Source organism: Ascaphus truei, chromosome 14 (assembly GCF_040206685.1).
Source record: "Ascaphus truei isolate aAscTru1 chromosome 14, aAscTru1.hap1, whole genome shotgun sequence".
Taxonomy (NCBI): domain Eukaryota; kingdom Metazoa; phylum Chordata; class Amphibia; order Anura; family Ascaphidae; genus Ascaphus; species Ascaphus truei.
The window spans coordinates 3,864,669-3,892,240 of NC_134496.1; the positions used below are offsets into that span (position 1 = coordinate 3,864,669).

The 27,572-nt window shown below is 48.7% G+C and overlaps 1 protein-coding gene across 1 annotated transcript in view; it reads left to right on the forward strand.

The window, feature by feature from the left end:
* Window positions 1-27,572, forward strand: part of ANO7 (anoctamin 7) — a 291,143-nt gene that overhangs the window by 65,063 nt on the left and 198,508 nt on the right. Inside the window, exon 2 of the mRNA XM_075569552.1 lies at window positions 26,629-26,742. Within this exon, the coding sequence (XP_075425667.1) occupies window positions 26,656-26,742 (87 nt within the window). The 5' untranslated portion in view covers window positions 26,629-26,655. The remainder of the gene's footprint in view (window positions 1-26,628; window positions 26,743-27,572) is intronic.

The window sequence follows — 27,572 nt, forward strand, 5'->3', positions numbered from 1 at the left end:
GAACTGCAGCAGGGTCTCTCTCTGTCCCTGCACAAAGGAACTGCAGCAGGGTCTCTCTCTCCCTGCACTAAGGAACTGCAGCAGGGTCTCTCTCTGTCCCTGCACTAAGGAACTGCAGCAGGGACTCTCTCTCCCTGCACTAAGGAACTGCAGCAGGGTCTCTCTCTCTGCACTAAGGAACTGCAGCAGGGACTCTCTCTGTCCCTGCACTAAGGAACTGCAGCAGGGACTCTCTCTCTCCCTGCACTAAGGAACTGCAGCAGGGACTCTCTCTGTCCCTGCACTAAGGAACTGCAGCAGGGCCTCTCTCTCTCCCTGCACTAAGGAACTGCAGCAGGGACTCTCTCTGTCCCTGCACTAAGGAACTGCAGCAGGGACTCTCTCTCCCTGCACTAAGGAACTGCAGCAGGGACTCTCTCTGTCCCTGCACTAAGGAACTGCAGCAGGGTCTCTCTCTGTCCCTGCACTAAGCAACTGCAGCAGGGACTCTCTCTGTCCCTGCACTAAGCAACTGCACAGGGTCTCTCTCTCCCTGCACTAAGGAACTGCAGCAGGGACTCTCTTTGTCCCTGCACTAAGCAACTGCAGCAGGGACTCTCTCTGTCCCTGCACTAAGCAACTGCAGCAGGGACTCTCTCTGTCCCTGCACTAAGGAACTGCAGCAGGGTCTCTCTCTCCCTGCACTAAGGAACTGCAGCAGGGACTCTCTCTCCCTGCACTAAGGAACTGCAGCAGGGTCTCTCTCTGTCCCTGCACTAAGGAACTGCAGCAGGGTCTCTCTCTGTCCCTGCACTAAGGAACTGCAGCGGGGACTCTCTCTCCCTGCACTAAGGAACTGCAGCAGGGTCTCTCTCTCTCCCTGCACTAAGGAACTGCAGCAGGGTCTCTCTCTGTCCCTGCACTAAGGAACTGCAGCAGGGTCTCTCTCTCCCTGCACTAAGGAACTGCAGCAGGGTCTCTCTCTGTCCCTGCACTAAGGAACTGCAGGAGGGTCTCTCTCTCCCTGCACTAAGGAACTGCAGCAGGGTCTCTCTCTGTCCCTGCACTAAGGAACTGCAGCAGGGACTCTCTCTCCCTGCACTAAGCAACTGCAGCAGGGACTCTCTCTGTCCCTGCACTAAGGAACTGCAGCAGGGACTCTCTCTCTCCCTGCACTAAGGAACTGCAGCAGGGACTCTCTCTGTCCCTGCACTAAGGAACTGCAGCAGGGCCTCTCTCTCACCCTGCACTAAGGAACTGCAGCAGGGACTCTCTCTCCCTGCACTAAGGAACTGCAGCATGGTCTCTCTCTGTCCCTGCACTAAGGAACTACAGCAGGGCCTCTCTCTCTCCCTGCACTAAGGAACTGCAGCAGGGGCTCTCTCTCCCTGCACTAAGCAACTGCAGCAGGGACTCTCTCTGTCCCTGCACTAAGGAACTGCAGCAGGGACTCTCTCTTTCCCTGCACTAAGGAACTGCAGCAGGGACCCTCTCTGTCCCTGCACTAAGGAACTGCAGCAGGGACTCTCTCTGTCCCTGCACTAAGGAACTGCAGCAGGGACTCTCTCTCCCTGCACTAAGGAACTGCAGCAGGGACTCTCTCTGTCCCTGCACTAAGGAACTGCAGCAGGGACTCTCTCTGTCCCTGCACTAAGGAACTGCAGCAGGGTCTCTCTCCTTCCCTGCACTAAGCAACTGCAGCAGGGTCTCTCTCCTTCCCTGCACTAAGCAACTGCAGCAGGGTCTCTCTCTGTCCCTGCACTAAGGAACTGCAGCAGGGACTCTCTCCCTGCACTAAGGAACTGCAGCAGGGACTCTCTCTCCCTGCACTAAGGAACTGCAGCAGGGACTCTCTCTGTCCCTGCACAAAGGAACTGCAGCAGGGTCTCTCTCTGTCCCTGCACTAAGGAACTGCAGCAGGGTCTCTCTCCCCCTGCACTAAGGAACTGCAGCAGGGACTCTCTCTCCCTGCACTAAGGAACTGCAGCAGGGTCTCTCTCTGTCCCTGCACTAAGGAACTGCAGCAGGGTCTCTCTCTGTCCCTGCACTAAGGAACTGCAGCGGGGACTCTCTCTCCCTGCACTAAGGAACTGCAGCAGGGTCTCTCTCTCTCCCTGCACTAAGGAACTGCAGCAGGGTCTCTCTCTGTCCCTGCACTAAGGAACTGCAGCAGGGTCTCTCTCTCCCTGCACTAAGGAACTGCAGCAGGGTCTCTCTCTGTCCCTGCACTAAGGAACTGCAGCAGGGTCTCTCTCTCCCTGCACTAAGGAACTGCAGCAGGGTCTCTCTCTGTCCCTGCACTAAGGAACTGCAGCAGGGACTTTCTCTCCCTGCACTAAGGAACTGCAGCAGGGTCTCTCTCTCTGCACTAAGGAACTGCAGCAGGGACTCTCTCTGTCCCTGCACTAAGGAACTGCAGCAGGGACTCTCTCTCTCCCTGCACTAAGGAACTGCAGCAGGGACTCTCTCTGTCCCTGCACTAAGGAACTGCAGCAGGGCCTCTCTCTCTCCCTGCACTAAGGAACTGCAGCAGGGACTCTCTCTGTCCCTGCACTAAGGAACTGCAGCAGGGACTCTCTCTCCCTGCACTAAGGAACTGCAGCAGGGACTCTCTCTGTCCCTGCACTAAGGAACTGCAGCAGGGTCTCTCTCTGTCCCTGCACTAAGCAACTGCAGCAGGGACTCTCTCTGTCCCTGCACTAAGCAACTGCACAGGGTCTCTCTCTCCCTGCACTAAGGAACTGCAGCAGGGACTCTCTTTGTCCCTGCACTAAGCAACTGCAGCAGGGACTCTCTCTGTCCCTGCACTAAGCAACTGCAGCAGGGACTCTCTCTGTCCCTGCACTAAGGAACTGCAGCAGGGTCTCTCTCTCCCTGCACTAAGGAACTGCAGCAGGGACTCTCTCTCCCTGCACTAAGGAACTGCAGCAGGGTCTCTCTCTGTCCCTGCACTAAGGAACTGCAGCAGGGTCTCTCTCTGTCCCTGCACTAAGGAACTGCAGCGGGGACTCTCTCTCCCTGCACTAAGGAACTGCAGCAGGGTCTCTCTCTCTCCCTGCACTAAGGAACTGCAGCAGGGTCTCTCTCTGTCCCTGCACTAAGGAACTGCAGCAGGGTCTCTCTCTCCCTGCACTAAGGAACTGCAGCAGGGTCTCTCTCTGTCCCTGCACTAAGGAACTGCAGCAGGGTCTCTCTCTCCCTGCACTAAGGAACTGCAGCAGGGTCTCTCTCTGTCCCTGCACTAAGGAACTGCAGCAGGGACTCTCTCTCCCTGCACTAAGCAACTGCAGCAGGGACTCTCTCTGTCCCTGCACTAAGGAACTGCAGCAGGGACTCTCTCTCTCCCTGCACTAAGGAACTGCAGCAGGGACTCTCTCTGTCCCTGCACTAAGGAACTGCAGCAGGGCCTCTCTCTCACCCTGCACTAAGGAACTGCAGCAGGGACTCTCTCTCCCTGCACTAAGGAACTGCAGCATGGTCTCTCTCTGTCCCTGCACTAAGGAACTACAGCAGGGCCTCTCTCTCTCCCTGCACTAAGGAACTGCAGCAGGGGCTCTCTCTCCCTGCACTAAGCAACTGCAGCAGGGACTCTCTCTGTCCCTGCACTAAGGAACTGCAGCAGGGACTCTCTCTGTCCCTGCACTAAGGAACTGCAGCAGGGACCCTCTCTGTCCCTGCACTAAGGAACTGCAGCAGGGACTCTCTCTGTCCCTGCACTAAGCAACTGCAGCAGGGACTCTCTCTCCCTGCACTAAGGAACTGCAGCAGGGTCTCTCTCTGTCCCTGCACTAAGGAACTGCAGCAGGGTCTCTCTCTGTCCCTGCACTAAGGAACTGCAGCAGGGACTCTCTCTGTCCCTGCACTAAGGAACTGCAGCAGGGTCTCTCTCTCCCTGCACTAAGGAACTGCAGCAGGGTCTCTCTCTCCCTGCACTAAGGAACTGCAGCAGGGTCTCTCTCTGTCCCTGCACTAAGCAACTGCAGCAGGGACTCTCTCTCCCTGCACTAAGGAACTGCAGCAGGGACTCTCTCAGTGCCTGCACTAAGGAACTGCACAGGGACTCTCTCTGTCCCTGCACTAAGGAACTGCAGCAGGGGCTCTCTCTGTCCCTGCACTAAGGAACTGCAGCAGGGACTCTCTCTGTCCCTGCACTAAGCAACTACAGCAGGGACTCTCTCTCCCTGCACTAAGGAACTGCAGCAGGGACTCTCTCTCCCTGCACTAAGGAACTGCAGCAGGGTCTCTCTCTCTCCCTGCACTAAGGAACTGCAGCAGGGTCTCTCTCTGTCCCTGCACTAAGGAACTGCAGCAGGGTCTCTCTCTCCCTGCACTAAGGAACTGCAGCAGGGTCTCTCTCTGTCCCTGCACTAAGGAACTGCAGCAGGGTCTCTCTCTCCCTGCACTAAGGAACTGCAGCAGGGTCTCTCTCTGTCCCTGCACTAAGGAACTGCAGCAGGGACTCTCTCTCCCTGCACTAAGGAACTGCAGCAGGGTCTCTCTCTCTGCACTAAGGAACTGCAGCAGGGACTCTCTCTGTCCCTGCACTAAGGAACTGCAGCAGGGACTCTCTCTCTCCCTGCACTAAGGAACTGCAGCAGGGACTCTCTCTGTCCCTGCACTAAGGAACTGCAGCAGGGCCTCTCTCTCTCCCTGCACTAAGCAACTGCAGCAGGGACTCTCTCTGTCCCTGCACTAAGCAACTGCACAGGGTCTCTCTCTCCCTGCACTAAGGAACTGCAGCAGGGACTCTCTTTGTCCCTGCACTAAGCAACTGCAGCAGGGACTCTCTCTGTCCCTGCACTAAGCAACTGCAGCAGGGACTCTCTCTGTCCCTGCACTAAGGAACTGCAGCAGGGTCTCTCTCTCCCTGCACTAAGGAACTGCAGCAGGGACTCTCTCTCTGTCCCTGCACTAAGGAACTGCAGCAGGGTCTCTCTCTGTCCCTGCACTAAGGAACTGCAGCAGGAACTCTCTCTCCCTGCACTAAGCAACTGCAGCAGGGACTCTCTCTGTCCCTGCACTAAGGAACTGCAGCAGGGACTCTCTCTCTCCCTGCACTAAGGAACTGCAGCAGGGACTCTCTCTGTCCCTGCACTAAGGAACTGCAACAGGGCGTCTCTCTCTCCCTGCACTAAGGAACTGCAGCAGGGACTCTCTCTCCCTGCACTAAGGAACTGCAGCAGGGTCTCTCTCTGTCCCTGCACTAAGGAACTACAGCAGGGCCTCTCTCTCTCCCTGCACTAAGGAACTGCAGCAGGGGCTCTCTCTCCCTGCACTAAGCAACTGCAGCAGGGACTCTCTCTGTCCCTGCACTAAGGAACTGCAGCAGGGACTCTCTCTGTCCCTGCACTAAGGAACTGCAGCAGGGACTCTCTCTGTCCCTGCACTAAGGAACTGCAGCAGGGACTCTCTCTGTCCCTGCACTAAGCAACTGCAGCAGGGACTCTCTCTCCCTGCACTAAGGAACTGCAGCAGGGTCTCTCTCTGTCCCTGCACTAAGGAACTGCAGCAGGGTCTCTCTCTGTCCCTGCACTAAGGAACTGCAGCAGGGACTCTCTCTGTCCCTGCACTAAGGAACTGCAGCAGGGTCTCTCTCTCCCTGCACTAAGGAACTGCAGCAGGGTCTCTCTCTCCCTGCACTAAGGAACTGCAGCAGGGTCTCTCTCTGTCCCTGCACTAAGCAACTGCAGCAGGGACTCTCTCTCCCTGCACTAAGGAACTGCAGCAGGGACTCTCTCAGTCCCTGCACTAAGGAACTGCACAGGGACTCTCTCTGTCCCTGCACTAAGGAACTGCAGCAGGGGCTCTCTCTGTCCCTGCACTAAGGAACTGCAGCAGGGACTCTCTCTGTCCCTGCACTAAGCAACTACAGCAGGGACTCTCTCTGTCCCTGCACTAAGGAACTGCAGCAGGGTCTCTCTCTTCCTGCACTAAGGAACTGCAGCAGGGACTCTCTCTCCCTGCACTAAGGAACTGCAGCAGGGACTCTCTCTGTCCCTGCACTAAGCAACTGCAGCAGGGTCTCTCTCTCCCTGCACTAAGGAACTGCAGCAGGGACTCTCTCTGTCCCTGCACTAAGGAACTGCAGCAGGGTCTCTCTCTCCCTGCACTAAGGAACTGCAGCAGGGACTCTCTCTCCCTGCACTAAGGAACTGCAGCAGGGACTCTCTCTGTCCCTGCACTAAGGAACTGCAGCAGGGTCTCTCTCTCCCTGCACTAAGGAACTGCAGCAGGGACTCTCTCTGTCCCTGCACTAAGGAACTGCAGCAGGGGCTCTCTCTGTCCCTGCACTAAAGAACTGCACAGGGTCTCTCTCTGTCCCTGCACTAAGGAACTGCAGCAGGGACTCTCTCTGTCCCTGCACTAAGGAACTGCAGCAGGGACTCTCTCTGTCCCTGCACTAAGGAACTGCAGCAGGGTCTCTCTCTCTGCACTAAGGAACTGCAGCAGGGACTCTCTCTGTCCCTGCACTAAGGAACTGCAGCAGGGTCTCTCTCTCTGCACTAAGGAACTGCAGCAGGGACTCTCTCTGTCCCTGCACTAAGGAACTGCAGCAGGGACTCTCTCTGTCCCTGCACTAAGGAACTGCAGCAGGGTCTCTCTCTGTTCCTGCACTAAGGAACTGCAGCAGGGACTCTCTCTGTCCCTTCACTAAGGAACTGCAGCAGGGTCTCTCTCTGTCCCTGCACTAAGGAACTGCAGCAGGGACTCTCTCTCTCCCTGCACTAAGGAACTGCAGCAGGGACTCTCTCTGTACCTGCACTAAGGAACTGCAGCAGTGGCTCTCTCTGTCCCTGCACTAAGGAACTGCAGCAGGGACTCTCTCTCTCCCTGCACTAAGGAACTGCAGCAGGGGCTCTCTCTGTCCCTGCACTAAGGAACTGCAGCAGGGACTCTCTCTCTCCCTGCACTAAGGAACTGCAGCAGGGACTCTCTCTGTCCCTGCACTAAGGAACTGCAGCAGGGGCTCTCTCTCTCCCTGCACTAAGGAACTGCAGCAGGGACTCTCTTTGTCCCTGCACTAAGCAACTGCAGCAGGGACTCTCTCTGTCCCTGCACTAAGCAACTGCAGCAGGGACTCTCTCTCTCCCTGCACTAAGGAACTGCAGCAGGGACTCTCTCTGTCCCTGCACTAAGTAACTGCAGCAGGGGCTCTCTCTCTCCCTGCACTAAGTAACTGCAGCAGGGACTCTCTTTGTCCCTGCACTAAGCAACTGCAGCAGGGACTCTCTCTGTCCCTGCACTAAGCAACTGCAGCAGGGACTCTCTCTCTCCCTGCACTAAGGAACTGCAGCAGGGGCTCTCTCTGTCCCTGCACTAAGGAACTGCAGCAGGGGCTCTCTCTGTCCCTGCACTAAGTAACTGCAGCAGGGACTCTCTCTCTCCCTGCACTAAGGAACTGCAGCAGGGACTCTCTCTGTCCCTGCACTAAGCAACTGCAGCAGGGACTCGCTCTGTCCCTGCACTAAGCAACTGCAGCAGGGACTCTCTCTGTCCCTGCACTAAGCAACTGCACAGGGTCTCTCTCTCCCTGCACTAAGGAACTGCAGCAGGGACTCTCTCTGTCCCTGCACTAAGGAACTGCAGCAGGGACTCTCTCTGTCCCTGCACTAAGCAACTGCAGCAGGGACTCTCTCTGTCCCTGCACTAAGCAACTGCAGCAGGGACTCTCTCTGTCCCTGCACTAAGGAACTGCAGCAGGGCCTCTCTCTCTTCCTGCACTAAGGAACTGCAGCAGGGACTCTCTCTGTCCCTGCACTAAGGAACTGCAGCAGGGTCTCTCTCTGTCCCTGCACTAAGCAACTGCAGCAGGGACTCTCTCTGTCCCTGCACTAAGCAACTGCAGCAGGGACTCTCTCTGTCCCTGCACTAAGCAACTGCAGCAGGGGCTCTCTCTCTCCCTGCACTAAGGAACTGCAGCAGGGACTCTCTTTGTCCCTGCACTAAGCAACTGCAGCAGGGACTCTCTCTGTCCCTGCACTAAGCAACTGCAGCAGGGACTCTCTCTGTCCCTGCACTAAGGAACTGCAGCAGGGTCTCTCTCTGTCCCTGCACTAAGTAACTGCACAGGGTCTCTCTCCCTGCACTAAGGAAGTGCAGCAGGCACTATCACTCGGTCCCTGCCTAGCACACAGCTGAAGGGCAACAGGGTCCTCACCTAAGGGCCTGTCCCTATGAACACCCACCCTCACTAGTTGGGGAGTCAGGGCCTCAACTCTAGCCCGGGGTACTTCTGACCTAGGGCAGAAGCTCGCAGCTCTCTGCCCCCCTTCCTTCCCCCACTTTCTCCTCAGTCTGACTGACTTCCAGCAAATTGCCCATACAATGTATCTACTCTCTGCAGGGGAAGTTGTAAGCCCTATTGGCTGCTGTTGCATCACATGTCCTTCAGCCCCTGGGGATGCTGGGAGTTGTAGTTCCCCAGGGGCCTCTTTAACATTAGGACCGCGTGCACTATGGGTACTGCGCCTGTGAAAACGGCTAATGGCCGCCGCTAGCCCTACCTGGGCTGGCGCGAACTCTGGGAAGCTCTGCACTTCTGTAATGGCCGCCGGCCACCTTCTGCACATGCGCAATACCGCGCCAATCGCAAGATGGCCACCTTGCCGCTTCTGTGCAGGCGTGAGCCTTCGCACATGGCGGCACCCTATAGCTGATGTCGCCGGGAGCCCCCGGTAACGCACTCGCCCGTGCCATTCCCTGCACATGGAGCGGAGGTCCCTGCGACAGAACGCAAGTAAGGGGGACCAGGGGGGACCCTGCTACATGAGTAATAATGCTTGTAGCCAGCTGACTATAGGACATGTATCCCTTTTCAGTGGTTAATTTAACCACTCGGGGATAAAAAAGAACTACTAACCCTTGGGGTAGAGATTTTACTGTAGTGATTGTATGTAGATGTCATTGTACAGTATGTCTGGGCTGTTCCTCTAGCAGGTAGCATGAGAGAGATTAATGATCCAGGGATTTCTAAATGTATTGTATGTCTCTATTTATATAGCCCAGACAATTTGAGAGGAATGCTGCACACCTCAAAATAGAAATTTAATACAGTTACCAGTGCTCCAGTGTTTGCACGAAAGCCTGCGATCAGTCCTGAACAGATGAACAAAGGAACACAGGGCACAACGGGTTTAGCAAATCAAACTCATTTATTGAGCCAACACGACGTTTCGACCATAATGGTCTTTATCAAGTGACAATGGCATAAATACATTCCCTTGTAACAACATATAAATAGTGCCCCAAACCCCCACAATGCAACCTGTTCAATTAGTGCTGATGGCATTCATGTGCTGATTCAGTCCTTCTATCCAATGTCCAGTCTGTATGTCTTGTTAGATCAACAGCTGTTTGCAATCCTCTGCATGTCGTGGAGTTCACATTCTCCCCATTTCTGTGTATCCTGGCATCCATCTTGCTGACGTCATCAATCCGGGTCCTTAGCAGTTGGAACGCATCCCGGATGTCTCATCTCGTGCGTTTCAAGTTCGCGCATGCGCGGTAGCTGTCCGATCGATCCTCTTCACCCTTCTGTACTTTTGGAACGCACAAAGCGCAGACTACTCGTAAGTCATTGCGCACGCGTGAGTCAGTTTCCCTGCGGTCCTGCAGGCATAAGGGGGGTTAGTTGATCTTCCGCTTTCATCCATTTACATCCATAGTGTGTCATCTTTTTCTGTCATGCCGTGGGGGAGGATATCTTCGTCATCATAAGTCCACGATGTGAAGAGAAGGAAATAAGATGACACACTATGGATGTTGCATTGACTAATTGAACAGGTTGCATTGTGGGGGTTTGGATTTTGAGGGTAAGGGCATTCCAGAGGTGCGGGGCAGTCAGTGAGAAAGGTTTAAAGTGCTTTAGATACAAAGAGGGTAGAGAGAAGAACTTGAGCAGAACGCAAGTCTGGATGGTGCATAGCAAGAAATTAGGGCTGAGATGTAAGGAGGAGCAGAAGAGTGTAAAGCTTTAGAAGTGAGGAGGAGAATTGAGTGCGAGATGCGGGATTTGATAGGAAACTAGGAGAGTGATTTGAGCAGGGGAGATGCTGACAGATCTAGGAAAGAGTAGAGTGATTCTGGCAGCAGCGTTTAGGATAGATTGTAGGGGAAGGTGAGAGGCAGGAAGGCCAGACAGCAGGAGGTTACAGTAATCGAGACGGGAGAGAATGAGGGCCTGAGTCAGTTTTAGCAGTTGAGCAACAAAGGAAAGGGCGTATCTTAGTTATATTGCGGAGGAAATGTATATTACATGTGGTAGGTGGCCAAGTTCCACGTCAATATTGGTTTATAATGGGTAGTGATCAGAATTTTGAACATGCTTTATTCTTCCCCTGGGAGTGAATTTGCCATCCATTTTGGCATAGACACAGAAACGCCAGGACCAGCCTGGCTGAGATTATTTTTATTATTGTACTTGTGAGATCTAATATAATTTTTATTGGATGCAATGTTTTGTATTACAAACATCCTGAGCCTATAACAAAAAAGAGATACCGGCGCCTAATGAGTCCAAAATGATGGAATCCTGGATATCCAGTAGAAATAGTTCCAGTCCCAAGATGATCAACAGTCTCTAAATCTTTGGGTGCTCAGATAGGACTTCATGCAGGGGAAGTGGAACATGTAATGAGAAAAGAGATATTTAGTGCAACACAGCTAAACAAATTATACAGACATAAAATTGCAAACTGGCTAGCACAGAGTGACAAGACAAACAGACACAACTAGACAAACAACACTAAGCAAAGCTAATGATAAAAGTTAATTTATTTAAACTAAGGATTAAAATAGTAGGACGAATAGCTGATACGCCGCTCCGGTGGGTTAAAACCTAGATAACACTCACAGGACGGCAGATATAAAATCGCATTGAGTCAATGGGGGCTGGTAGCCACGTGTTTGGGGTCCGCAGGGTGTCTTGGAAGCCTTGTATTCCTTCCGTATCTCTTTGCTGGCAATAACCGGAAGTGACGTCTCCATCGTGGCGAACCGGTAGTGACGTCAAAGCCTGGCAATCTCCAGTGAAGCTGCAGGAAACGGCAATCCGCACCTCCTTGCCCCTCGATCGTTCAAACAGGGCACTCAGCGCTTGTACTAATATCAACCAAAACGTCCAAAATATTAATAAAAATGCCCTACGCGTTTCGTGTGTCTAAACACACTTCCTCAGGGAATATAAAGTGATGGCAGTGATGCTGGTATATATACCCTCAACCTGGCTCCGATTGGTCTGTCAATCAGTGCAATAATGGGTGTACTCCAATTAGCATATTAAATCACTGCCATTTGATTCAGCTTTGCATAACATAAAACATTAGTAACCTTACACAACATTTAACATAACATAAAAACAATGGGTAAAAATAGTGGCTATTTGACAATATAATTTATACCAATAGCATTTGGCAGTAAACAGTAAAATATAAAAACCCTGATGGAGGGAAGAAAAAATAAAAAACGAATAAAAAACGTCCACCTGGTGTTTATAGGAACACTCCTAACTCAAAGTCAACATTTAACCCTCTAGGGGATAATGTTTTGAGCTCATATATCCAGTATGCCTCACGCATACTGCATCTTTGTAATCTATCACCACCTCTTGTACTAGCAGGAATAGTCTCGATAGCTTGGCATTTGAGACCGCTAGGGTTTTTATCATGATGTGTGAGGAAATGGTGGGATACGCTATGAGTTATCAATCCTCTTTTTATATTGTATATGTGTTCATACACTCTCCTTTGATACGTTCTTCCTATCCTTCCCACATATTGCAGGCCACAAGGACATTGGAGTAAATATATGACATAACACATATGACAGTTAATGTGTGACTTGATAGGATATTCCTTCATAGTGACGTTTGATTTAAAACTTTTTACATTATTACTGTATGTACATGCCATACACTTAGAACATTTAAAAAAACCTTTATCTATCATAGCTCTTTTCTCTTTTTGTTGAATTAGTGGACAGCTTGGAGCTATTCTAGATTTTAAATTTGATGCCCTGGTGAATATAAGGAAGAAACTGAAGTGTAAATTTCTCAGTAAGAATTACCCCGAGCATCTTTTGGATGAGGCTATAAAACATGTCACTAACTTGAGAAGAGAGGATCTTCTTGTTTATAAGAAAAAAGATCCGAAAAATAACTTCTTTGAGAAGGTACCGTTTATTACACAATATAATGGCATGGCACCAAAGATTAGAAAAATAATCAATAAACATTGGCCAATTCTCTTGAGGGACACTGTTCTAGCTGGAATTCTACCTCCAAAACCACAAATTATATTCACCAGGGCGTCAAATTTAAAATCTAGAATAGCTCCAAGCTGTCCACGAATTCAACAAAAAGAGAAAAGAGCTATGATAGATAAAGGTTTTTTTAAATGTTCTAAGTGTATGGCATGTACATACAGTAATAATGTAAAAAGTTAAATCAAACGTCACTATGAAGGAATATCCTATCAAGTCACACATTAACTGTCATATGTGTTATGTCATATACTTACTCCAATGTCCTTGTGGCCTGCAATATGTGGGAAGGATAGGAAGAACGTATCAAAGGAGAGTGTATGAACACATATACAATATAAAAAGAGGATTGATAACTCATAGCGTATCCCACCATTTCCTCACACATCATGATAAAAACCCTAGCGGTCTCAAATGCCAAGCTATCGAGACTATTCCTGCTAGTACAAGAGGTGGTGATAGATTACAAAGATGCAGTATGCGTGAGGCATACTGGATATATGAGCTCAAAACATTATCCCCTAGAGGGTTAAATGTTGACTTTGAGTTAGGAGTGTTCCTATAAACACCAGGTGGACGTTTTTTATTCGTTTTTTATTTTTTCTTCCCCCCATCAGGGTTTTTTATATTTTACTGTTTACTGCCAAATGCTATTGGTATAAATTATATTGTCAAATAGCCACTATTTTTACCCATTGTTTTTATGTTATGTTAAATGTTGTGTAAGGTTACTAATGTTTTATGTTATGCAAAGCTGAATCAAATGGCAGTGATTTAATATGCTAATTGGAGTACACCCATTATTGCACTGATTGACAGACCAATCGGAGCCAGGTTGAGGGTATATATACCAGCATCACTGCCATCACTTTATATTCCCTGAGGAAGTGTGTTTAGACACACGAAACGCGTAGGGCATTTTTATTAATATTTTGGACGTTTTGGTTGATATTAGTACAAGCGCTGAGTGCCCTGTTTGAACGATCGAGGGGCAAGGAGGTGCGGATTGCCGTTTCCTGCAGCTTCACTGGAGATTGCCAGGCTTTGACGTCACATCTGGCGACGTCACTACCGGTTATTGCCAGCAAAGAGATACGGAAGGAATACAAGGCTTCCAAGACACCCTGCGGACCCCAAACACGTGGCTACCAGCCCCCATTGACTCAATGCGATTTTATATCTGCCGTCCTGTGAGTGTTATCTAGGTTTTAACCCACCGGAGCGGCGTATCAGCTATTCGTCCTACTATTTTAATCCTTAGTTTAAATAAATTAACTTTTATCATTAGCTTTGCTTAGTGTTGTATGTCTAGTTGTGTCTGTTTGTCTTGTCACTTTGTGCTAGCCAGTTTGCAATTTTATGTCTGTATAATTTGTTTAGCTGTGTTGCACTAAATATCTCTTTTCTCATTACATGTTCCACTTCCCCTGCATGAAGTCCTATCTGAGCACCCAAAGATTTAGAGACTGTTGATCATCTTGGGACTGGAACTATTTCTACTGGATATCCAGGACTCCATCATTTTGGACTCATTAGGCGCCGGTATCTCTTTTCTGTTATATGCTGTCTATTCTGATTGTACTGTCAGTTTATCACCAGGCTGCCTTTCTACCATAGGGCTCAGCCTCAGAGTAGGGTCAATTGTTTAAATTCCCATTAGCGCTATTTCACATCACCTTCCTTTTTTTTTTTTTTCTAAACATCCTGAGCCTGTCATAGCAAAGTTCAGCATGTGCGTCTCATAAGGATGGTGAGCTGCACCCCCTGTAATTTACACAAGAGGGTCAGCTTAATCTGCGTGCACATAGAATGTATTTGTGTGTAATGTATGTTTATTAGAGCTGTGTAGGTGAATGTACAGGCAGTCCTCGGTTATCCGACACAATGCGTTACTCAAAATGGCGTTGTAAAGCGAAACGTTGTAAAGCGAAACACGTTTTCCCATAGGAACACTGTTTAAATGAAAGGTTCCGTTCCTGAAGGCATTTTTAACACTAAAGTACACCAAATATTTTATGCAGGCAATAAGATATGCAGCACATACATAAATTATATAGTGTATACACTGTATTATATATAATATAACATAATAAATAATATATTATATAGTATAATATAATATTATATAGTATAATATTATATATATACGCTCTTACAACGCTTTGCAACGTTGTTTATGTGAATGTGTATATATATACACACATACACAACGTTGCAAAGCGTCGGAAGAGCGTTGGATAAGCCGTTTTGGCGTTGTAAAAATGAACATAGGTATGCATTGCATAGTGTTGGATAAGCCATTCGTTGTAAAGTGAAGCGTTGTAAAACGAGGACTGCCTGTACTCTATATACTGGGGTATGTTGTGAATCATGGTCTATCTAGTTTCTCCCCGCCAAGGGTCTCAAGCAAAGATCCCATATTGTCCTTGTAGGAGGACATGTTCAGAGATACACAATGGAGACTGTTGTAAGGTGAAATCATAACAAGGCTTTATTGTGCCTGTCGCTTAAAACAGCAAAAAACAACATAAGCGAAATAGTGAGCCAAACAAAGAAAACCTATCTACACATATAGCTCAGCCCTCTCTGACTGGGTTGGTTAGCTAGGCTCATTACCAGCCCCAAATATACACTGGCGACACACTTTATTCGAGCTTGGCTAGTCCCACGAATTCAGGTATACCCGGGTGTATTGAGGTTTGTGACTGTTTTCTGCCCGAGTGCATTGAGTTATTTTCCAAGCAGGGATTGAAGCATTTTATTCCCGCTGGCTGCAATACTGCACAGTATATATATATATACTGAATTACAATTCATGAATTTATGCCATCTGGTAGACACGCGAAGCATTGCAGCCTATTAAATCCTAATCATTATCATTTAACAGATCAGCCGCCCATCAACCAGGCATGAACCCAGGCTGGGAAGGCAAATGCAACGGGGCTTGTCAGAGGTGAGGAGTGGCGCATTCCAGGTATCTGCCAGGTACATACCGGGTATTTGCTCGAATAAAGTGTGTCGGTGCAGTATAGCATGAAATAAGCAGATATAGAAAGTCTCATAAATGAAAGTCTTATCTGTTCCTTGTGGTTTGGAGGGAAAGTCTTCTCTGTTCCGGGGTTGCTACCTTTTCCTCAGGGTGTGTCAGCATTCAGGTTTAGAAGTTTCCCCTGTGTCTTGAAATCAGCTCTGCTATTTCTTCTGGCAGGGCTCAAGACAAGTGTCCCTTCCTTTGATCAGCCCAGTTGTGGACTAAGGAATCTCTGCCCTGTCTCCAAAGTTCAGCTCAAGTGTGAGCAAAGGAGTCTCACTTCCTGTCTCAAAAGACAGGCTTTTCTAAGCAATCAGGCAGGTGGTGTTAGTTAATTGCCTACCAGCAGTTAACCACCACACTGCTGGATTAGAGGCACATTTGTGAACAGGGATAAGTCCCCTGTTACATACCTCCCCTGTTTGTGGGAAGCTCGGGCTTACCACGGCCAAAGCCCATCCTTCCACTCTCATTCGAGATCTTTCTGTGACTTGATTGAGAGTGGATGGAGGAAGAGAACCCTCTGTCCTGCTGGGATTGGAGCCCTTTCTCCAGTTTATTTTTGTCTCCTCCCGAAGGTGCTTGAGATCAGCACTCCTCAGTCGCTCGAGGAGGACTTTTTCCAAGTAAAGTCTTTTTACAGAGTGCGCGGTCATGAGATTTCCGTTGCGTCGGGCACTCCTCTTTTTGTAGACAAACTGTATGGCAACAGTTGTAGAGCAGTTAGGACTAGCCCTTTGAGTTTTCCGCTCCTGAGGCGGTCTTTCTGCACCTCCCCCACACAACGGAGTCGCCAGTTCAGCTTCTTTGGGACTGAGTTGCACCGCCACCTCCCTTTCCAGAGAACGTCCTATCTTTTCAGCTTCCTCAGCTAAGGATTCTTCTGGCTTTGATTCTGCACACCTACCTCTGTTTGTTGCCTGTTGGGCAGCTGTAGGTTTGGCTAGTGCTTTCTTAGGTGGCTCAAACTTCGTAATCTTGTTTTGAAGGTGCGTGGAGTCCCCAACTCTCACTGTACCCTTGTCCTCACGGGCATTAGTTACTGTGGGATACCGGTGCTTGGGCAGAGCCAATACCTTTATCCATATTGGAGGAATCTGTAAGTTACTGGTCTGCAGAGTCTCAACCTGTTTGAGTGCGTCTTGCAAGTCTCTTCTCAGGGAATTTATCTGCGCACTTTGCTTTCTCTGAGTCTGTATCAGTGTCTCCTTCATATTCTGGAGCTCTGTAATTTTTGTCGTTAAGGTTGCCGCTGCGTCTGTTTTCTCCTTGGTTTACTGACTCAAGGGAATGGAACAGTCTCTCTAGCTTTTGCTCCCCATACTGCTCTGTGGGGACGTACTGGGTATTCAGACGTTCCTGCAGTGCTTGTACCTCTTTAGCAGCCTGCAGCTTTTCTTCCTGCAGCGTTTGCTGCTTCTCCTCAGCATACTGGGGGTGTGTACGCAGTTGGTTCTGCAGTCGGTGCTCTGCTTCAAATTTTTCCTTGACTTCGTCTGTCAACTGAAAATTTTCTTCTTTCAGTTTTAAGTTTTCTCTTTTTAATCTTGAATTTTCTCCTTTTTCAGTCTCTGTATTATTCAGGGCCTCTTGGCAGTCCTCCTTCCATTTACGCACATCTGCTTTGAGAATGACAATCTCCTGGCGTGAGACTTCCTTCTCTAGGTTGCGGGTCTGAAGCTCCTTCTGAGAGACTTTGAGAACTGTACCAAGATTACCAATAGTTTCTTTAGCAATGTCCAGCTCCCCAGTGAGACTGTGTAGTTCCTTTCTGAAAATTTCCAGGTCTGTGCGGCAGCTGTTGTTCTCATGATGTGAGGCATCCAGTGCTCTGCGGGGTGTCTGAACCTCTTTCTGAGATACGTCCACTTCTATCCGGACACTCTTGACCTCCTGTTGTGAGGCATTCAGCTCTATGCAAAGAGTGTGAACCTCTTGCTGGAAGACTGTCATCTGCTTCAGTGCCTCTTCATACTTCCGCTTTAGCGTAGCCACTATTTTATCAGATTGGCTCTGCTTTTCATCCATGGCGGAAATAGTAGCATTTGCAGTATCTAGCTCAGTTTTGAGATCGTCCAATTCTGTCCTGGCTAAAGAGTAAATTGTGAGCACATCTTTTTGTAGCCTCACGTTATTTTTCTGGAGCTCTGTGTAACCATTTTCCTTTTGTTTCAATTGTTCACGGAGCATATCACAGTCATGCCTGGCATTTTCAGGGCATCTTCAGGGCTGGTCAAGGGATCGTCACTCACTGGTTCCGGCTCCACTTCCCTGGGATGGTTGGTTGAGGGTTCCTCACTGTTGGCACTGGACAGACACTTCTTTGGGGTACACGACTTCTGCCTTCGGCCCTCTGGATATTCGGTTAACCGCGGGACGAATTCTCCATTTTCTCTAGGCTGCAGAGAAACTCGGTCCCCCTTTTCCTCCACAGGATCTGCGGACGTGTCTGTTCCTTCCACGGTAAGTGAAGAACCGCTTTTCTTTTTCTTTTTCCGCTTTTTTGTTTTGAATGACTCCGTCCCATCCGGAATACTGGGGTCTCCTTCTTTATTTGATACTTTAGCAGCTTCATTATATACGCCATGCTTTTCTTGCAGTTGCTTTAGCTGACAGAAATATTGGGTGATCTGCTGCTCCCGCTCTCTCTTGTCGACCATATTCGTCATCATAGAGGGCGGTCTTTTCTGTTCGTGCCGAGTTCAGGCACCCCCACCATTCTTGGGGTGTTTTGTGGATGTGACTCGGTTCGGGTTCCCCGTAAGAGATGTCTTCCTCTTTATTGGACTGGAAGGGCCACTCTTCCGTGGGGTAGGGTTCATTACAGGAACGCTGCATCTTGTCCTCCATTTTTAGGCTATCAAGTGTAATTTTCTTCCTGACCTCAGGAGGTGCTATTGCAGCTGTTGCCACTGTATTCGCTAGAACCCCCAATTGTGGTAGTCCTACAGGTGGGCATATTTTGCTTGTAGAGGTCGTAGCTCTCACAGGCATCTCTGTAGACTTTTCTTTCTTGGGTAAGTTTTTCAATATCAGCAGTACTGTGCATGCATTTTCTCTTATCAGGTATACAAGATGTGCAGTTGCTAGGTAAAAACGTCTATTTGCTTTACACCATTTACTTGCTAGGTGTAATCTCTCATTAGGTATGCTGAATGTGTAGTTGCTAGGAAAAAAATTCTGTTTGCTTTACACCATTTACTTGCTAGGTGCAATCCCTCCGCTTCAGCAACAGAATTTGGTTTTCTGCTTGAGTTCAGTAATTTTCAGTCTCATCCTTGGGTATTATGGCATTCACACTTCACACTTTGGGTGTCTTGTTTTGCTCCCAAGATACATAGGTAGACTGTTTTTTTTTTCTGCAAGTAAAAAAAAAAAATTCTTTGCAGTGGACTATTTCTTTTATTCCCGGCAGGGTGACTCAACACTCAGCAATTGGCTTTGGAATACCTTTTACACAGTTTAGCAATCCCTTTTTCCCCTGTAGGGCAATTTTACACTCAGCATTTGTTTGCTAAAAATTCCCTTGCTTCAGCACAGTCTTGTATCCATTTTCACACTTTTCTGCATATACTCCATTCACAGCTGGTAGCCCTATGCGGTGTGGCAACCTTTATTTGCAAAATCAGTACCGCTCGTGGGTCACCATATGTATTCATTGCTTCAGCGAAACTTTTGAAAACAACAAACACCTATCCCTTTTTAAGGGCTGACTCACTTCTTGAACCCTGACTATGGCTGGAAGGCAAAACCCTTATTTCAATGACCATATTACACTTTGTGATAGGCAAATAAGGTTTAGCTGCTTCAGCAGTCTCTCTCCTCTTGGGATTGGGGAAAAGAGTCAATCTGTGGTTTTGTAGGTTTCAGTGCAGTGTAAGTTTCCTGCCTGGGTGTGTATCCCTTTAATTCTGATCTCTGCTGCAGGTGAATCTTTGTTTTTGTTGCTCAGGTTTGTTTGCAAGACTGTATGCAGGCAAAAGCACAAAAAAAAATTCTCCGGCCCTTTAAACTTCAAGGGCCCCTCTCATCCCAAATTTCTGACATCATATGTAGGAGGACATGTGCAGAGGTACACAATGGAGACTGTTGTCAGGTGAAATCATAACAAGGCTTTATTGTGCCTGTCGCTTAAAACACAGCAAAAAACCAACATAAGCGAAATAGTGAGCCAAACAAAGAAAACCTATCTACACATATAGCTTAGCTCTCTCTGACTGGGTTGGTTAGCTAGGCTCATTACCAGCCCCAAATATATAGCATGAAATAAGCAGATATAGAAAGTCTCATAAATGAAAGTTTTATCTGTTCCTTATGGTTTGGAGGGAAAGTCTTCTCTGTCCCTGGTTCAGCTTCCTTTTCCTCAGGGTGTGTCAGCATTCAGGTTTAGAAGTTTCCCCTGTGTCTTGAAAGCAGCTCTGCTATTTCTTCTGGCAGGGCTCAAGACAAGTGTCCCTTCCTTTGATCAGCCCAGTTGTGGACTAAGGAATCTCTGCCCTGTCTCCAAAGTTCAGCTCAAGTGTGAGCAAAGGAGTCTCACTTCCTGTCTCAAAAGACAGGCTTTTCTAAGCAATCAGGCAGGTGGTGTTAGTTAATTGCCTACCAGCAGTTAACCACCACACTGCTGGATTAGAGGCACATTTGTGAACAGGGATAAGTCCCCTGTTACAGTCCTCATTTTAGAAGAGGTACTAGTCTTTGGCATTCTGGTTACAAAAAGAGCCCTTTCTCTGCACAGTATATATGGCCCTAAAGTTTAGGATTAACACATAAGGCCACATTCATAATATTATGTTATATTGCTTTGACATTGTAATATATTTGTACTAGCTCCTGAACTTCTTTGCTTGATCTGCATGTTTGTGCACTCCCTGCTGCTCCCCCCCCCCCCCGAGGGCATCTTTCACTCTTACTTTGGTATAAACCCTGAGATTATTTGCTGTGCAAACCCCACAATAGCATTTATTGCATCAGTTTTCAAGCTTCTAAGACCCATGGATAGGGTGACCAGATTTACAAAAGTAAAAACCGGGACACATTAAAACATTTTTTTATAAAACAAATGCACCCCTCATTCTCTCTCGCTCTCTCTCCCCCCCATTCTCTGTCTGTCTCTCCTTCTCCTCCACCCCATTCTGTGTGTCTCTCTCTCCTCCACCCCATTCTGTGTGTCTCTCTCCCCCATTCTTTTTCTCTCTCTCTCCCCCCCCATTCTCTCTCTCCCCCCCATTCTCTGTCTGTCTCTCTCTCCTCCATCCCATTCTGTGTCTCTCTCCCCCATTCTTTTTCTCTCTCCCCTCCATTCTCTGTCTCTCTCTCCCCTCCATTCTCTGTCTCTCTCTCCCCCATTCTCTCTCTCTCTCCCCCATTCTCTCTCTCTCCCCTCCCCCCATTCTCTCTCTCTTTCCCCCATTCTCTGTCTCTCTCTCTTTCCCCCATTCTCTGTCTCTCTCTCCCCCATTCTCTCTCTCTCTCCCCCATTCTCTCTCTCCCCTCCCCCCATTCTCTCTCTCTTTCCCCCATTCTCTCTTTCCCTCCCCTCATTCTCTCTCTCTCGTGCCCCCCCTTTCTCTGTCTCTCCTCCATTTTCTGTCTCTATCCCCCCATTCTTTGTCTCTCTCCCCCCATTCTCTCACCCCCCCATTCTTTCTCTCACCCCCCCATACTGTCTCTCTCCCCTTACTGTCTCTCTCCCCATACTGTCTCTCTCCCCACACTCTCTCTCTCCCCACACTCTATCCTCATGCTGTGCCTGTGCCTCTCTCTGTGTCTCTCCCCATGCTGTGCCTGTGTGTGCCTCTCTCTCTCTCTGCCTCTCCCCATGCTATGCCGGTGCCTCTCTCTGTGTGTCTCTCCCCCCCCCCCCCCAATTGTGTGAGTGTGTGTCTGTGTCCCCCATTCTAGACCATACCTACATGGGTGGGGGAAGCCATCTTGAGCCCTGGCAGCAGACACCGGAAGTTCTCACTGACACTTCCGGGTCTCACTGCTGGGGCTCCGCAGCTGAGACCCGGCCCCTGCTCTCCTCTTTGCATTGTCTGCTCTCTGCTGCCCCCCCTGCTATGATGGTCAAAAGCGGAACAGCCACAAAAAAAGGGAACATTTTACAGCATGCAGGGCAGCCGGGACAGAGACTAAAAAACCGGGACAGAGGTTAAAAAAACGGGACTGTCCCAGCTAAACCGGGACACCTGGTCACCCTACCCATGGAACCTTCCCAAATGTACAGTGACTTTGTGGAAGCCGTTACAAAAAAGTTGTTCTGAACCCAAACTCATCCAATGTAAAAATACTAGTGCTGTAGTAGGGCTTATATTTCTATGTTTACAATCTATCCGCTCCCCATGTGATCTCATTTATAATACTGTAGTATAACATTTACTAGTCCTTTTTTTAAATTAAAAGAACATGACAAACAATTATTAGGTTTGGGAAATTAAAATGCCAGCCATGACCAAATGTGGTCTCTGGAAACTGCGAGAACCCCAATACAAGTTGAAAAGCACTGGTTTAATGCATTCCTATCGTATGTTTTGGGCACAGTAATTGTAATTGGTTTTACCTGGTATGTTAAACTTGTGCAGGTTTTTCTGCTTGCACAGGAAAGCTTGTTCTGACTTTGGGGCATACGTATCAAAGCAAAAGTGGAACAAATGTGGGACAAATATCTCTGCACCCATATGTATCAAAGAAAAAAGTCCTGTTGAAATCAATAGGATTTTTTCTTTACATCTTGTGCAATCCTTTTGCCTGAGGATTGCACTAATTTTGCTTGATACATAGATCCCCATGATGCCTGTAGCCCATAGACTCTGCTGAGGTGCCTGTGCAAACATTAACTGTTATTAAATCTTCCTTGTTCTCATTTCCCTACATGTTTAAGTCTCTGCAGCGTTTCTATATTCTGGTTAAAGGAACAGTGTCTTCGACTCATACATAGTTATATAATAGATGAGGTTGAAAAAAGACATGTCCATCAAGTTCAACCTATGCTAAATTTTGACAACAGATACTTTATCCTATATCTATACTTACTTATTGATCCAGAGGAAGGCAAACAAAAAACCCCAGTGTCATATCATCCAATGATATCTCATGTAGCCCCAGTCTTATTTTGCCCCCAGAGACCCCCCTCCGAGTTTGCCGAGCGGTCGCGGGTGCCGCCGGAGCCAGCGACGGACCCGCCGGCTGCTCGCGAAGATGGGTGCCGGAGCAGGGAGCGCTCCGAGTCCCGGCGGCGCACCCGGCTAGCGGGGGCCGCCATTTCAGATGCTCGTGCAAGCTCCGTGCTCGCGCATGCGCGGAAGCAGCTAGGAGGTTGCGGCAGCCATTAGGGACTCGCGCAGGGCAAGTGCGCACGCGGCCCCAATGTGTTTGAAGCCTCTGCGGGACTACAGTTCCCAGGAGGCTTTGGGCCGAGTCCTCCATGTGTCTGCAAGTGGCCAATGTGAGGCCAGGGTTCCCTGGAGCTGGGATAGATACATTCCGCGGGCTTTGGTGCGATGGCAGTTGGAGCTGGGAGCAGGAAGGGGAAGGAAGGGTGTAGGGAGCGAGTGGCTCCTACACCAGGTAAGGTAGTTCCCCAGACCCAGGCAGGCCCCAATCCCCACCAGGGTAGGAGGTAAGTACTGAGGGACGGCCCCTAGGTTAGGGACCCTGCCCTTAGCAGTGGGTGGAGTGTGTAGTCTTGTCAGTGTCACGGCTCAGTGCTATGTGCACTGACAAGTAGGCACAGTGTGTGTGTGCAGCACGGTTGCTGCAGGTACCCGGTTGAGTGCAGTGTGTTTGCTGCAGGTACAGTGTGAGTGCAGTGTTTTTGCTGTAGGTGTTAAATTGAGTTAGTCAGAGGGGATCCGGGAGGTGAAGGGAGAGGTAGTGCGGGTGCAGGGGGTCAGTGACCCACCTGCATAGGACAAGCTACCCCGTAGGCCCCTAGGAGTGTTCCCTAAAGTCACCAAAGGTTGCTGTGCTGCAGGGACGCCCATAGTGGTAGCGAGCATCACCCTTACTGTGTAGACAGCTAGGGACAAAGGGACAAGCGTGCAGAGCAGGCTTGCTGGCGAGTCGTCTGGGACCAGACGACTGGACATTGAGACCCAGGAGGCAGACCGCTGATTCATCTAACTCTTTGCGACGAGGTACCGGTCACCGCCGTGACTGGAAGGTACTATAACAGGTGCACCAACACCGGTCAACAGGCGCTGATCCCGCCTTAGGCTAAACTCTTTATGAACACTAAGCGAGTGGTTAAAGAACTGAGCCTATACCAATAGTACTATACATGGACACGGTGTGTGGGGCACGCGGTGAGGGGAAAGAGACATTGCTCCTGAGAAGTGGGCGAGCCACTAAGATTATACCATTAGAGTGTAAGTGTATACGTAGCTTTATAGAGTGATAAGGTTGCCGTGCATTATCATTATTACAGTAAAGTTGGTTGCATCACATGTGTGTGTATGTATTTCTTGCCCAGGGGAATCTCACATCACGGGGATCCTGGGTAAGTGGAGGCGCTGCGCTATAAGTGTTACCCAAGGCTCCCAGCTAGCGGAGGCTCTGATCTCCTGGAGCCGCAGGTGTTGTACAGTGACCAGTAGTTCCTTTGGGAGGGTTCAGAAAAAGGGCTACACTCATAAGGGGAAAAATAAATTCCTTCCTTTACTCCATGAATTGGCAATCAGATTACTCCCTGGATCAACATCCTTCCCATGTATACTTATTTGGTATATCCCTGGTTACCTTTCCTTTCTAAAAAGATGTCCAACCTTTTTTTTGAATAAATTTATTGTATCTGCCATCACAGTCTCCATGGATAATGAATTCCACATTGTAACTGCCCTTACTGGAAAGAACCCTTTCCTTTGTTGCTGGTGAAATTTCCTTTCCTCCAACCTTAAGGGATGGCCCGAGTCCTTTGTACTGCCCGTGAGATGAATAGTTCTTTTGAAAGCTCCTTGTATTGTCCCTGAATATATTTGTATATAGTTATCATATCCCCTCTTAGACGCCTCTTTTCTAATGTAAATAAATCTAATTTAGATAACCTCTCCTCATAAGTTAGATTGTCCATCCCCTTTATTAATTTGGTGGCTCTTCTCTGCACTCTCTCTAGTTCCAGAATGTATTATCTAAGGAGTGGTGCCCCAAATTGTACTCCATATTCAAGGTGTGGTCTTACTAATGCTTTGTAAAGGGGCATAATTATGTTTACTTCCCTTCCATCCATTGCCCGTTTGATGCAAGATAAGATCTTGTTTGCCTTTGCTGCTATTACATGACTTTGGGCACTATTGCTAAGCCTGCTGTCTAGAAGCACTCCTAAATCCTTCTCCATCAAGGATTCCCCCAATTTATCCCCATTTAACTTGTAAGTCGCCTGTTTAATCTTGTTTCCCAAATGCATAACCATACATTTATCTGTATTAAACCAAATCTACAATCCTCATGGACAATCTATCTTATGAGGAGAGGCTAGCTAAGTTAGATTTATTTACATTAGAAAAGAGGCGTCTTAGAGGGGATATGATAACAATATACAAATATATTCGGGGACAATACAAGGAGCTTTCAAAAGAACTATTCATCCCACGGGCAGTACAAAGGACTCGGGGCCATCCCTTTAGGTTGGAGGAAAGGAGATTTCACCAGCAACAAAGGAAAGGGTTATTTACAGTAAGGGCAGTTAAATTGTGGAATTCATTACCCATGGAGACTGTGATGGCAGATACAATAAATTTGTTCAAAAAAAGTTGGACATCTTTTTCGATAGGAAAGGTACACAGGGATATACCAAATAAGTATACATGGGAAGAATGTTGATCCAGGGATTAATCCGATTGCCAATTCTTGGAGTCAGGAAGGAATGTATTTTTCCCCTTATGAGATATCATTGGATGATGTGACTCTGGTTTTTTTGTTTGCCTTCCTCTGGATCAATAAGTAAGTACGGATATAGGATAAAGTATCTGTTGTCTAAATATAGCATAGGTTGAACTTGATGGACCGATGTCTTTTTTCAACCTCATCTACTATATAATTGTTATCACCTCAATTCTTTTAACATTACCTGAACTTGGGGAAACGCCCTCAGAGCTGATCCGCAGTCCCCCGACTTCCAGGCGCCCCTGGTTTCTGGCGTACATGCATATTTGTGGTGATTTGTCCGCTGTTTGACATTTTGTTTTAGTTGTATAACAGTTGCTGGACGTATAGGACAATGCACCAGAAAGGGCTTTATACTCTGGGGCACAAAGTCCCATCCATTTGCTGCTCTTATTTGCATCCGTTTTACGTCAAAATGACTTAGCGATGCTTTATTCCAGGGGCGGCCAACTCCAGTCCTGAAGGGCCACCAACAGGTCAGGTTTCCAGGATATCGATGCTTCAGCCTCTGAGCCACCTGTGCTGAAGCAGGGATTTCCTGAAAAACCTGACCTGTTTGTGGCCCTTGGAGAGGTGTTGGCCAATGCCCACCCCTGCTTTATACATAGATATACCCCACGTTATTATTCTCCCACTGGCGCATTGCAGCAGGGGGGGCACATAACCCTACAGCGGCAGCAGACATAATTTAAAAGGATCAGCTGCACACACCAAAGGGGCGGGGCTACCCTGCTATTGTAACTACTGGAGTGCACCAGCGGGTGCAATAATATCTGCTATTTCTGTAGGCCTTCTAGTGTTCAGCGAGTACTTGCTCAGCCAGACTCCCCTCCGCCCTCCTCTTCCCGTAGGCTGTGGGCAGTGTGAGTGTGCGCTACGCTTCACCCTGGCCGCAGCCTTACACTGGCTTTCTGATAAGGACGTGTGGGCTTAGGGTAAAGTAAACACTTTGCCATTCTGAGGCCCCTTCGGCTAAGTCCCGGTAGCCGCGGCTGTGAGCGCGATGGCTTGTGCGCGCCGCACACAAAGTACAGCCCTCTATGGGACAGGCCCCAGTCGGCGCGTGTGTGCGCTCACAAAGCGCGATGCGCGGCTGCCTTTGCCAAAAGGCAAGATTTTTTTACTTTTGTCGTGGCGGTCGAGCGTTGGCCACGTCACGGCGGCGGTTCAGCCAATGAGGGTGAACCAGCAGCGTGAAATCATAGCCGCGCCCCCGCCACGCCTCCCCATCGCGAGTTGCCAGGAGTCCATCAGATTGCGCTGATGCAGGGAACGAGCACCAACCTGTACCCCGTCGCGCCCACTGGGGCCGCAGCCGAAGAAATGCAATGTGTAGTCATTTGGGAGCCGGTCAGAGTGTTCAAGGATATAAACATTTGGTTTTTTTTTGGTTGGCCTCGTGTGATTACATCAGATTATTCGGGGGAACTGGACCTCCGATGAGCGAGACCTGACTTCTTGCTTGTGCTGTATTGCAGGGGGTGCAGGGAGCACATTTCTGACACATGATGGCTACGAGGAAGACGAGTGGAGATGGGGATTCCAACCTTCTGGTTGAAGATCAGGAGGACGGGGGGTCTCTTGACTCACAGGTAACCAATAACTTATAATGTATCTGCATCGTTGCCCACATTGTTATAGTCTGTACCTCAACAGGGCCGCCAACAGACATCGTGGGGCTGGGACAAACATTTTAAGCAGGGCGCCCCCCCCCCCCGTGTCGGCGGTGTTGCCCACCACCCCCCCATTCATTTCACACCACACGAGCCCCCTCTCTCCCCCCCCCCCATGCCATGTATTTCTCTCCCTTCCGTCTCACCCCCTCTCACCCTCCCACCTCGCATGTATTTCTCTCCCCTGCTTCTCACTCTTACTCCCTCTTTTCCACACTCACCCCCTCTTACATACAGGATGAAAGGTATGATTGGAGTGATTATATATGCTACGGTTTCTGGAATGTCCATGTGATACACCTCCGCACTCACTGTTTGGGAGGTTACCAGAAGAGTATGCGACACTCCCACCTATCCATTTATTCATTGTTTACATCTAAAGATCTACCATATGGGAACATTGTGTTTCATACTGTAAGCATACAATGCTATATCTGTTATTGGTCTTTAGCACCACACACATTGGTTCTCTCTCACATTGAATCCTGGCTCTCTTTTTTTTTTTTGTCCCTCTGACTCACCTGTTCTTCTCCTTGGACTACAACTGCCATATTGATTACCCCTTTCTGCTTTGGGCTTGCTGCTTTCTCTCTAAACTCTTCTTTTGGCCTTCGCCAATGGACTGCATCCAGCAATCTCAAGGACAGACACTAATGGACCTGGTTTTCACCAAAAAAAATTCTCTGTGATTTCTCACTTTCACCCTTTCCCTCTGACCATCATCTCATCTATTTTTCTCTCTCTCACGT